The sequence below is a fragment of the Pavona decussata genome, unplaced genomic scaffold (assembly GCF_977016875.1).
Source record: "Pavona decussata unplaced genomic scaffold, jaPavDecu1.1 SCAFFOLD_416, whole genome shotgun sequence".
Lineage (NCBI taxonomy): Eukaryota > Metazoa > Cnidaria > Anthozoa > Scleractinia > Agariciidae > Pavona > Pavona decussata.
Genome location: NW_028145778.1, coordinates 381,530 through 395,000, shown reverse-complemented (window position 1 = coordinate 395,000; position 13,471 = coordinate 381,530). Strand labels below are relative to the sequence as shown.

Genomic DNA, 13,471 nt, shown 5'->3' with positions numbered 1-13,471 from the left:
GAAATAAATGAACCATGAACCATCCTAGCCCTAACACCATGCTACTGTCTTGGTTATATACCAGCAAACCAGAAAGACCTGTCCGTGTAAATGGTAGGCGCCCAATTATGTCCAACATTAAAATACCGAGTACACCCTTGCTGTTTTAAAGGGTTTTTTTTTTCTCAAAAATGGAAGTTTGAATTTCTTTTGGGAAATGGAGGTACCACATCTGGATTTGGATCTGAAGAATGTTTGGTTACTTGCAACATGTGAGCAAACAGAGCAAGTCCCTATGAGTTTCCCATTAGAGTTTTATTTGGTAGTGATGAGCTTTCCATTTCAGTGGTTCTTGATTCACCTTTATCACATAACACTTGAAAAGTTTTCACCTGAAATTTATGTTAAGTTTAGGGGACATGCCCCCTCGACTGCTTCTTTGATGACAAGTTAATAAAGGTTATAATTTTACACATAGGAGTCCACAGACTCGAAAATTAGAACCACATAATACACAAGTCCAATAATATTTGACTCTTGATATGAAGAACAAAGGTCATTATCTGCATTTGATTTGCAAGGCACAATGAGCTGCTTAAATAATCATTGTTGTACTGAGCATTGCATTATTTGTACATGCATAGAGGATGATACACTAAGAATAATACAAGGTTCTTTATGTCCAAAGCAGCTATCTTGGTGCTTGGACACTCACCTCTGATGGGATCCTTGATTTCAGCAAAAAAAAAAAAAAAAATAACAATAATAATAGGAAGGTGTGAAGGTCTTTTGGGCTCATAAAAGTAGCAAATGGCAGATAAATAGAAAACAAATAAAAAAAAATATTTCCACTATTTGTTTTCCTGTGCATGTCTGTGTGTTCTAATGAACTGTCACCCATTTCTGCAGCAAAACAACAGCTTTCACAGTAAGCTGATCTTCAGTAACCATGAATTCCTAAGTATTCCTTAACCATGGCCTTCCATAGCCAGGAAACAACATTTAATCAAACTGTCAGACACAAACCCACTGCAGAGAAGTGGTGGGGAAAAGAAACTTTGAAAACAGTGTCTGTCTTGGATGAAAATTCCTTGTTGATGCCAATTCCTTGAGCAAAAAAAATTTTCTTGTATTGATATTTGCACCCATGTCAGGTCCTAACTTTTCTTAATATTAAGACCAGCAACACAAAATTATGTTCAAGGACTTTTCACACAAGTACACAAAAAATATCAGAACAGTGAACCTTGAACCTTTAAGCCTCAGTAGTGATCAGTATCAAAATTTCTCCTAATATTTATCAATACACAATCAAGGAGAGGTCATGAGATCACCAGTGGTGAAATTTCTTGATATTTCAACAACCTCCCTATAATGCTACTATGAAAAATGGACATGTAGAGACCAGTAAGGAGAAACTGTATGTTGACACTGAGGCTTAAAGGTTAAAAGCTAATAAATACAGAGCCATATTGTTGGTGATTATCGCAGCTTCTTTTATGCTTCGTCCTTCCACCACCCCATGCGTCAAAAAGGGCTTAGTTACTTGAGAATCCCTTTTTATTCAGCCTTCTCATTATCCATTTTCTGGTAATTATATTGTCTTATTCTAATAGAAAAAATAACAACATCCCAGTGAATGACGTACTACAGTTTTTTCTTAATTAATTGCATCTTTGTTCAGGGGGCACAACTTCAGAGTACAGCAAACGAGGAACACTTTCCTCAGTATTCCCTACAGCGAAGATTGTTGTCATGACAACAACAGCAACAGAAAAACAACCAAACTACAATCATACAAAGTTTGAATATGAAAGATTTATGGAGTACTACAAAGGCCCTCCTATCTTAACACAAAGTAATGTTGACCAGTTTGATTACATATTTTCGCCCATAGCAGATGAACTTATCACCACCAATGTCAAAAATTAAGCCTGTCAGCCTATTATTTACTCATCATTAGTACTGTGTGGATTTGGGGGTGCCTTTTTGGGTGGAAAGCTTGGGGATCACCAGTTGCACCTTACTCCCCAAATTCCTCAAAATGCACTTTTGGCTCAGTCTCATTCTCTACAGACTGACAATGAATATTATTTGCCACAATCTTTGGGAATGGGGTTTGATTTTCATTGTGTTGGAAGGATAATAATTTATTCATTTTGGTCTTCCGCAAACCATGGAAAGTTTTTTCCAAGAAAGTGGAAGAGATGGGAAGCCTGCTACATCAAAACTTTACTTTAACAACAATCATATTGGTGCAAATATTGAAGAAATGCAACCCATCATGACAGATTAGTGTAAATACCCCAGAATTCTGTGCAGGGGAAAATATTTGCTTATAACCACTTTGGTTTTGGCTTTTGTGTGAGAAATGCAGCTGTTGTGATATCTGTTGTCCGAAATGACTGTCATTGCTCTTAATTATGTGTTGAGCTGTGTCCAGCTGTTTTAGCCCTTGAAGATATTCACATCACTGATAGGAACTTTAGGAACTTGCTTCTCCCTGGAAATCAGGTGGAAGAAATTAAGGCAGAGTTAACAAGAAATAAAGGAGAAACTGAGGCCAGTGATAACTATTTGTATCAGAGAATGTGCTAAGGATTAACAATGGAAGTAGTAAATGAAGTGTGTTTAGTACTTCAAGGACTCCATACTAATGATAAAATAATGGAGAAATTCCCCTATCTTGAAGAAAAGAACAATGGCAAAAAGATTCTAAAAACTATAAGTGATGTCAAATCCAAAGAGGCATGTCCTCCTTTTAAAACTAATTCTTTTCTAAAGCCTATCACAAGCATAGACCTGCAAAACATTAGGTGGTGCAGACATGTAAACCAATGTCCCCATTTTTATTTTAGAGGAAGGCTAGTTTTATATTTTGGATCCAAATTTTTTTTAACTCAGTAGGTGGGAGAGAGGGGATAAAATTAAACTAACTACACTTACATAAAGAGCCCTCATCGGTTCAGACAAGGTGTTCTCTGTTGTAGTACGGGTTTCATTACTATTATTTTGGCGGTCATAAGTCGGACATTTTTCATTTCTCTTAGCTGAGGGGTGGGAGGGATATTGATCTCACCAGCAGATGAATAATAATATTGTGTGGACACTCTATCAATTTCTCCAAAGTCCTATGAGAGATGTTGTATGGATCTTGAAGGAATAAGCACACTGGTCTGAAAGGACTAATATTATATTATGAAGTCTCTTACTCAAAGTCCAGTTCAATTTATAGAAGGAAAATAGTCTTTTAGCAGAAGACAAAAACTGAAAATATGCTAGCAAATGCGGCGCGCGTGTTCAGGAACTCAAGGTAAAGTATTTTGGGGAAATTAATTTGCGTTTACTAAATAAATAATCATTTAAAAAAAAAAATCATTTTTTGTCAAGAAATACCAAAAAAAAAATATATGACCTACCTCCATTTTATGCCCAAAAGTAAGCAAGCTTATATCCATCGTGTTGGAAACTTGTGTAATTTGGCAAGGCCGTTTGAACGTTACTGCAAACTCTTTTCGGCTTAAGTCGATGTTGTCTTCCGAAAAAACAATTTCTCACTGTTCTCTTCCCACACAAAGGGTATGTATGTATTAAAACGTCGCATGACAATCTTAATCGGAGCGAAAACTTTTCCGTGTTTATGTTTCTTCCCCGAACTGAGCAAAAACCAAACACAGAAGGAAAGAGCCAATCACAGAGCAGATTAGAATGAGGCATTCTTAATTCTGGTAACCAACCAGAAATGGCGTTGTATCGAACTTTACCAGATCTCACATTTCGACATTCCCGAACCGACGACTGAGATCGGGGTACGAGATTACGAGCATGCTTCATATTCCCATTGTGCACGCTGATGACGTCAGCAAACCAATGCCTCGAGAAGAAAAATTTCTCCGTGAGTGACTTCGGCATTTTGCATTCAAAAACGGGGAAAAACTTCAGCAAAAAGTTTAACTACAGATGGCAACAAGCGAACCAGCTGATGAAAAAGATCTGCCTACTTTTTCTTTGGGTTGGAGTTTTAACTCCTGAAAAATTAAACTAAAGAAAAGAAAAAAAGAGAACAAGCCGGGCCCGTGTCATCGTGTCTCGCAAAACTATTAATTTTCAGACGCCAATTTTGCCTTCCCAGAGGGAAAACACACCTTTCCGAAACGATAAACTGAAAGAAGAACTTCAAAGGAATATTCGACAGTTGCAACAGCGGAATCCGTTAATTAACGGCGAGGAAATTGTGCTTCAGGGACAAATTGTCGTTTTATCCAGCCGACGAGCAAGCGGACATCTCAGATCATTATTTAAGCCACGGACTTTCTTGGTAATGTTGAGTACTTGTGGGAATCCAATTCACAAGAAATTGCAGGCTTGATTGTGAATTTGTACTTATATACTTTTCTAATTGACCGATTCTTCGTATTCCTAACAGATTTTTTGCGAAATTCTTAAAAACCGTGCTCCGCACGGTTCGATAAATTCACTTCATAAATGGACTTGCGGTTCTTTTAAATGGCTTGCGCGTTTATCGTCTCGGATTAATAAATTGTGCGCCTTTGCATCTTAAAACAAAGACTTATCTGAATAAATTTTTCATTTAGGAAAGCTTCAGTTGTCTGTTTTCTTTCTATTTTCATTGATAAAACGTGACAACTGCAAAAATCTTGCGTAAACAACCACATGTCCTCCCGAGAGGAAACTGAATTCTCCCTTTGTAACGCGAGGATCAAATTGTCAAGTTTGTTTTTGGAAAAATTTTAAATGGCAACCAGTGTATTTTATTTGATAATTAGAAACTTTAACTATTTCAAACCAAGGGGGTGTTGCTTTTTTTACCCTGTAAGTTGTGTATTTTTACTGAACATGGGGTTGATTTTTAGCACTTTGCACGTTGGGTGAATGCTTGGTAAACCTCTGGTCAACCTAGAATCAACGGGTTAAACTACGCGTTGAAAATGTTATAAAATAATTGATTCATGCGTCAGCTGTGCGTTCATCGAGATATGAAGCACTTGGGAAGTTTGGAGAGCACTCAAGAAGCTAGAGCTGCTCTCGGCTACGCCTCGCGCAACTCTTACGCATCTTTCGTGCACTCCAAACTTCCCGCGTGCTTCATATCTCGATGAAGCACGCTGACGCATGAATCAATTATAAATTAACGGGAAAAAAAACAAGGATTCGTAACTTACAGTACGGACCGAGAAAACGAGGTTAGTAAGATATTTATTATATCTCTGAGGTTAATCGAGCGCGCGGGAAAGGAAACTTTCGAATCCAGCGCCTTGTACAGTGAAATACGGCCCGCAAAATTGACCAATCACACCGCGCGTACTAACTGAGAGATATAATAATCGTTCTTCACTTCAAACTATACCCCATAGTTTTTCCGGTCGATCGGGATGACGATTCGGTTACCTATTCACCCACGTTTCTACCTTCCAAACTATCAAGATGCTTGCTAGCCTACTTTTCCTACAACTCTTAACGAGATTTGGCATTGCGAGAAAGAGAAAATACGTTGCGGGGTCCCCGAAATGAGGGCTAATCCCGGTTCTTTTAAACAATATTTCATTTCTTTTATAGTTGTTTAGCTTAATTTCTGAATACGTTATTTTTAAGATTTAGAGTTTCCATGCATCTAGTGTCAAGAGAAACTCAGAATTAATGGCCTAAATTTCGATCAGTACATTATTTTAAAAGAACAACCATTAGTCTCCAGGAATCGATGGTTGTCCCACTTTTCTGAATATTACTTGCTGGTGATACGAGGATAACTTTCCGTGAGAAAAAGAACAACATTCTTTTAAACATTTCAACAGTTTCAAAAAGAAGATTGAGAGCCTTTTCATTTCATAACATGGCGGACGATTGAAACTGAAGCTAAAACTATCAAAACATGTTTTATCTCGTATCACTGGCTATGGTCTGCAGCATATTTAGACTTATAGCAGTAAAATGAAAATAACGAATGGGGATATCGTTTTCTCTTTGCTCCCTCTCTCTCTCTCTGCTCTCTGATCTTTGATCTTTTATTTCTTTTATGCATGTAACTAATAAAAGATGTAAGAAAGGAAAAAATGAAATAAAATAAATCAAACCATCACAATGAATTTCGTTTGCACCTCTTTATTTTTCCAGTAACAACTTAAGTCCCATAATTATTGTTTTCGTTCGCAGTCAGAAAACATCTACTATGATTTGACAGTCTTTGGCTTGGATCCCCATTTCTTGCTCTGTCCATATTTCTGTAAAGGGAGAAACCATAATGTATAATATTGTTTTACATTGCCCATGTTATATTTGACTTTAGTATGCGGTGCAAAACGTTTGCGCTGCTTCAAAAGTTTTCACATTTCAACTTTTTTTCCCCGAAATGTATCAGTTGTAAAACATTTGTTATAACATTAAGATAGTGTTAAATTATAATGGAACCACAATGTGCAATATTAGAAAACGCAAACAAAAGTGTCTTAACTTTCCCATCTTTGACTCTGCCCGTGTTATACTTTACTTTTGTATGTGGTGCAAAACGTTTGCGCTGATTCAAAAGTTTGCACATTTTAACTTTTTTTTCCAAATGTATCAATTTTATAATATTATTCATAACATTAAGATAGTGTTAAATTATAACACTGATATTCAATAAGTCACTCAGTCAAAGCAAAACTTACCGATCCCACTTTTCACCAACAAATTCCACAGGCCTTTGGACAGTTGTGTCCAGCTGCATAGGGGTGGCTATGGCACTCATCTTTTCTATCCTGGCAGTCATGGAGGAAATCCCGGCATGGCTCTGAAAAAAAAAAAAAACGATTTAAAAAAGGGTCCACTAAACACATGTTTTAACAGAGTTTGTTTTGCTTGGAAGATATCAGGCCCTTAAATTACTTACGGCAGTCCACACGACAAGCGATCAGACAATTGCGTAATGTCACGAACGCGTCAGACTCGCACTCGCCACGGTCTGCTAAGATATTGCATTCCCTTTTTTTTTTTTATCGTAACAGTAACCTAAAAAACAAGTTCGCACGATACATCCAACAGAGTTGGTTTTGTTTGGCACACAATACGAATGTATGGAGGGCAAACACGCTCTTATATATACTTACCGCAATGCACACCACAAGAAACCGGACATTCTCGTAACATTGAGTACGGGTTACTTTGGCAGTCGCCACGGTTCCTCAAGCCCTGGCAGTCGCTTCTTTTATCATAACAACCATCTAGAGAACAAGTTCGCACAGACGTTGAGGTTATGATTGTTTGGATAAAAAACATGAAAAGAGAGAATCGCCGGATTAATAGTGTCATGCACTAAGGCCGCATTGTTCTCAATTTAAAAATTAACTATAGTCTGTTTGCGTCCATGATATCGACTTGCAAACACCAACATGGCATCCGTGAAAGTACAAAATTATACAAGAAGCAACGTTGCCGTGCCACAAGCCTCCATATTAGCCCAGTATGGAGGGTGATGAGGCCTCTGATTTGTTTTTTATCTAATGCTCTTGACATGCGCAACATTTCATCTTTCTTGAGAACTAAAGCCGAGATTTGGTCAAACATATTATTAGTCTTCCCAATCACTGAAACTCGTTTCCCATGAATTTTAATGTGAACAATATCACTATCTTCAGGAAAGATTTCTGTCGTCAGTCGAATTTCTCTACTACCAATGTACTGCCTCCTCAGCCTGCAGGAGCAAACGTCTTTTCCCGCTTTTTGTTTCACGGAAAAGGCAACTGCTCTTGTAGGCTTCTGCATCCTTAACAATCAAATAAAAAATCATTTCCTTATTGAATATTGAAAAAATGTATCACGCAATGATTAGTATTATAGTGTGAGCAAACACGAGATGACATGTTGGAGGGTGTGACGCTAAAATAGCCAATCATGTCTATGTCCATATGAGGCACAACAGGACATTTTTGCGTTATCTAGAAGAAAAGGGATCGAGATTGTAACAAGCAAGGGAGACGAGTATTCGAGAGAGTTTCCAGGGTTTTTGAGATCATAGTGCATGGGATCAGTGAGAAATTAAACAATAAGTTAACAACACCCTAGATGTGGGTTTTTAGGTGATCCTCTGGTTCGCAGTCTATGTGCGCTATGGATTAGTACTGCAATAATTAAGTCAGAAAGCTGAATCAGTTTCTCGTTTTTACCTATTTTGTCCAAGCGTTAAGCATTTTAGTAATTAAAAGTGAGTCACTCACCTTTATTAAGGCAGTATATATGTTTGAATGACAAAATAACAGACTTAGAAAATGCTGCTATTATCTGCATCAAGTACAAAATATTCCTCAGATAGTAACAACACTAAGCTGCACCTCTCTAGACCTTATTGATCCAGTGATGGACAGTCCAACATTAACAGTCAGCAAGTTAAGAATCATACCTGCGCCTGTGCGAAATAATAAGAAACAAAATAAATAAATAAATAAATAAATAAATAAATAACCAAACAAACAAACAAGCAAATAAATGAAAGAATAAATGAATAAATGAATGAATGAATGAATGAATGAATGAATGAATGAATGAATGAATGAATGAATGAGTGAGTGAGTGAATGAATGAATGAATGAATGAATGAATGAATGAATGAATGAATGAATGAATGAATGAATGAATGAATGAATGAATGAATGAATGAATGAATGAATGAATGAATGAATGATAGGAGTGTAGTAAGGAAGGATGGAGAGAAGGAAGGAAAGAAAGAATTTATGAAAGAACAATTAATGAATCAGTGAACCAATGAATGATTGATGGATAGAAAAGACGGAAATAAGCAGGCAACTACCCGGGGCAAAGTGTGGAAAGCGTGGAGGGGAGGGTAGAATTCATAAACTTGTGTTTGGAATGAAATCCTATGCGAGTTATTTTGTTTTCTTGCCATCGATAACTTACTATCTCAAGCATTTCAAAAGGTTCATCTACATCTACATCTACAATCAAGTTGGTAAAATCGCAAGATATCACATCAACTGATAAAATAATAATAACAATAATAATGTTAAAAATCCAAGAGCTTTAAAGCATGCAATAATATGAAAACTGAATAAAACTAAGACGGCAGAGTATTAAAAGCTATCGAGCAACTTCGATCTACAACTATCTACGGACGTTGAATTGAAAATATTTCTCAGGGTCTTATTGCTGTGATCTTGCTAAATTTAAAGTATTTGGTTTTGTTTTCTGGAATTAAAATTTCTTAAAAGAAGGTTTCTTCGGAGTATCCTGATCATATTCAAATATCCTCTGTTACATTATGGCGATGGAAAATCTATCTGATATGAAAAAGTGTGTGATGGTTTTCGAAGCTTCCAACGTTGGACTAATTTGCAATCTTAGAGCTACAAAATTAATTCATTCCAAACACATAAGTAAAAATCTCTATTGTTTGACCATTTACTTTCGGGATAAAAAAATTTGGTCAGCCGTTAGTTAGGCTAAAAACGTGATCAGTAATGGTGGTAATCGAGCCGTTGTGCATTAATGTCAGTGAATTGCGTGGAGTTATGTTTTGAACACAACATTTTTAGAACGATGAAAGATTCATTTCTATTTTGATTAGTGTGCATGTGAATTTGCGTGCTTGGGGATTTGAACAGAAAGATACATACAACAATATCCAATGCCGCACACCAACACCAACAGGAAAATTCCACATTTGAAAGACATGCTGAAAGCGAACAAACGTTTCAATTTCAAAGTTATATTTTGTTAAAAGATATCCTGACTTGATTATGTGAATACTTGATAAAATAAATCACAATGAAGAAAGGCAAGAAATGCTGTCAGAGATTAGTGGACATTGACTTTTATCAGGTCGCGAATATAATACCGTCATAGTTTTTCGTCAATCAAATGTTAGCATGACTTGCACGTATACTATCCTAGCTAATGGAGCAAATTATAAACATTATCTGACGGCTGGGAAACCCCATGCATAGAAGCTAACGGAAAACTAGCTGAAAACAAAAACTGTCTTAAAGGACAATTAGAAAGAGAAAACGAGCTTTGACGATTAGTTTTTTTAAAACCGCCCAAAGAACGTGGACCAAATAGAGCCCCGAAAGTGAGCAACTCGGTCAACAAAATTGTATTAAAACTTAAATAGCTAAGTTAAAACCTTAATACTTCAAAATTTAGAAAAAACTCACTTTGATGAAGGACAAAGTCTTGATCTGTAGTAGCTGCTCCTTGATCTCGGGTTTTTAATCTCCGTATCCTCTGCAAGCCTCTGCAAAAAGATGGCTCAGAGCAAAGATGTTATCCACTTTATGTCTCTCAGTATCCATGGCATCATCCTTTTCTTGTTCTTTGGTATTTCTGTTTTAATTTTCGTTTTCCGTTGACCTTGAACATTGCATGAGGCCAGCCGCGCATTTTTTTTGTAGCTCCAATTTTGCTAAGCCACATAGCAAGTTTCTGATGGATTCTCTGATCCTAATGGAATTCAAATGAAAAACTGCTGTTCTCTGAGCAGAGCTTTCTTTAGCAATTCTTTGTTTTTATTATTTTCCCTTGACACTGAACCGCATTGCTTGAGGCCTAAGCGTGCATTCTCTTGTAACTCCATGTTTACGTAGCAACGTATAGGGAAAACACTTGTTTAGTGTTAACCGCGTGCTTCTGTTTCTGGCATACCATTGCTATCGTCCGTAAAATTCAACCTAAACAAGCGCCATAGTCAGTCTAAACGAATAAAACCGGGCGCTAAACCTCACAAAGAAACGCTAAAGAAAGTTCTGCTCAGAGAACAACACTTTCTCATTTCCATTACCTAAGGGCCAGAGAAAAGCACGTGCACTGTTTCAATTTTTATTTTACCAGCCAATATGCAAGCTTTTGAGCTTAAAAGTAAGTCACAAGGACAAAACATTCATTGTGGGAACATTCGGCTCAACTCTTTTTTTCAATTTAAACTATTCCCATCGTTGCCATAGATGCGTGCTTTTATTCCTGCCAAACCATTGTTATAATCAGTCAAAACAATTAAAAAAGGCGCCAAACAAAACAAAGAAAGTGATACTACTCCGAGAACACCGACTTCTTATTTGCATTCTCTCCTAGCACCACGTCAGCTTAAAACATCATGTTCTGTATGTTGAAGGTTCGATGGCGTAGAAGCTTCTTTTTACCGGTTAATAGCTACAATGATTAACAAATGAATACAAACGAAGAATATTCTCTCTCTTCCATACGGGGGATGCAGCCGAAGAATTTAAATCAATGATGTCGGGAAGAGGCCGGGTCAAAATATTGTGCAGTATAAACTCCAATATGGAAGCAGTCTGCTCAGCCTGAAACAGCACTTTCTCATTTCCATTCGCCTAGGGCTAGTGAGAAAAGCACGTGCACTGTTCCAATTTCTATTTTACCGTCCAATATGCAAACTCACGTCAGTCACAACGACAAAACATTCATTGTAATTCTGTTCCCCCAGTAGAGTAGTTTTAAACAAAACTAAACCACATTTAAATCAAAGGCTCCTGCATGTGAGCCAACTCTTGAATGCAGAAGTAAATAATGGCAAGGTATAAAACATCAGTGTGTTTGGTTGTCAAAGAACTCGAAGTATAAACCAAAAAAGGCTTACTGACTGAAGGGGCCTCACGGGTATTTTATTCCGCATCCTACGCCGCTTAGATTTTTAGCCGTTCCTCTCAGCAAGATTGAGCTCCTGAATATTAGAAAGTTTTAATTTTGAAAATTGTTTGGAGCCTTTGGAGTGATTGGCTTAAAAGGCAAAAAAGAAAAAGAAAATAGAACAAATTCATTTTCTTCAACTAGACAACATGTCCAGGACTCCTAGAGGAGAGATTAATTTTTGTATTTATAAGTTGTTGAGGGTATCGAGCTAATTCGCATCCGTGGCACTACGATTTTACCGGTCAAATTACTTCGGACCGCCAAAAAAGAGTATGCGAATGAGCAGGGAACACCGTCAGACGTTTCTCCATCGTATTTTCTCCTTCTATTTTGCGCGAAATCCCTGTTGACTTGGACGACAATCTTAAGTTTACAAGTAAACGAGTTTACAAGTTTACAACTGATCGCCAAAGCGAGCGAGCGAGTGACAATTTGCCCCGGCATGTAACGATAACTCGTTCATTACGATGCGCGCATTCACGAGTTAAAAATGAGTGACAGTAACTCCTACAAACTTGTTTATTTACATGACGTTTCATGAAGCACTGTGTGAGCAGATTCCTTTCCTGCATGCGAATCTGGCTTTATTTCAAAACGTGTTTACCATTAAGGTCCGACTTTATTTGAAGAGGGTAACACGTAAACAGTAACTAAAATCACTGACGATCCAAAAGTACAAATTAAATCAAATCAAAAACCTACTCTTATTTAATATATAGTCAGTATTTACAATAAAACATTTGCAGGAAAGCATTTCTAGCAATCAATTATCAACTGATAATTAAAGTTAAAATCGTTGAAAATGGTCGACAAAAATTGAAATAACGATAATATAAAGCTATCACTTTTCAAACTTGATTCCATGGGGGAATTAAAATAGCGACACCATAAATTATCGCGAGTAAGATCGCTATTGTCTTATGTTATAGCAGACGATACCTTTGTCTTCTGAGAATTTAATATCGTTTTCAATTATTCTTTCTTTATGTCAAGGACTTCTTTGTTCTTAGTGATTGGGATAAGTTGTTCCAACTTTTTGCAGTCCCTACCGTCAAGGTAAATCTCCCCCGGGCACAATCAATAGCGACAATATCTAGTGTTTCTAGAGTGGGCGTCAGAGTTTGTTCTCACAGATGCGTTTATGATCCTTTTGTAGACCAGGCTCCAGTTGTTCAAAGGCCGGATAACTTTATCCTGTGGATAAGCCACTATCCGACAGTTTCAACCTCTGCAAAGATTATTTCCTCTCGTACAAGCGAATATGCACCCTTTAACCACAGTTAAGTTAGGGAGTGTAAGAAAACCTTGGACAACGTTTAACGTGAAGTATATTTTGGACCCTGAATAGTGCCTTATCCAGCGGATTAAGTTATCCAGCCTTTGAACAACTGGGGCCAGAGAGCTTCGATGAATACATACTTCACTTTAAAAGGAAATACAGTTAAGGTGATTTATTATTGTTACTGTTCGAGTAGTAGGTGCGGCCCGTTTCTGCATAGGGAGAACTCACCGTGTGTTCGAAAATCGCTAACACCAGGGAATTGCACGTTGTTCTCCCCTTGAGAAAATCATTACAGTGATATTGTCCTCTTGGTCTGTGTTCTAGAAACATTTTCTGTACAAGGAAAAGTTATTTCGTTTTTTAAGATTTTATCATGGTTTTGACTCCACAGGTAAACATTCTAAACAGGTGGTTCGGTCAAAAAGATCGAGCCTGTTGGTCAGTTTGATCTTAAATGCATAAACTTTTTTGTCTGACCCATTCGCCCCATAAAAATCTAATTCACCTTATGAATTTGCTCTTATCTTAAATCCTCCAGTGTCTCTGACGTATCAA

General features: G+C 37.2%; 1 protein-coding gene across 2 annotated transcripts; it reads right to left on the bottom strand.

Moving 5' to 3' along the window:
• Positions 1-6,087: 6,087 nt before the first annotated feature.
• Positions 6,088-13,261, bottom strand: LOC146450905 (uncharacterized). Of its 2 annotated transcripts, XM_085099809.1 has the most exons (5): positions 10,143-10,222; positions 9,603-9,661; positions 7,083-8,377; positions 6,645-6,766; positions 6,088-6,218 (listed from the first exon to the last, which is right to left on the bottom strand). In XM_085099809.1, exons 3-4 carry the CDS (start codon positions 7,282-7,284, stop codon positions 6,657-6,659), a joined length of 312 nt encoding a protein of 103 aa, XP_084955935.1. In that variant the 5' UTR covers positions 7,285-8,377; positions 9,603-9,661; positions 10,143-10,222; the 3' UTR covers positions 6,088-6,218; positions 6,645-6,656. The 2 variants fall into 2 exon arrangements, with proteins under 2 accessions (XP_084955935.1, XP_084955934.1); XM_085099808.1 differs by lacking the exons at positions 6,088-6,218; positions 6,645-6,766 and adding an exon at positions 13,145-13,261 and having other exon boundaries at positions 7,105-8,377.
• Positions 13,262-13,471: the final 210 nt, after the last annotated feature.

Coding starts and splice junctions, on each gene's coding strand:
- LOC146450905 (XM_085099808.1), bottom strand. CDS start 13,246: ATGTTTCTAGAACACAGACCAAGAGGACAATATCACTGTAATGATTTT. Junction 10,223..13,144: donor TAGCGATTTTCGAACACACG/GTGAGTTCTCCC, acceptor ATCTTTTTGCAG/AGGCTTGCAGAGGATACGGA. Junction 9,662..10,142: donor AGACTTTGTCCTTCATCAAA/GTGAGTTTTTTC, acceptor GTTCGCTTTCAG/CATGTCTTTCAAATGTGGAA.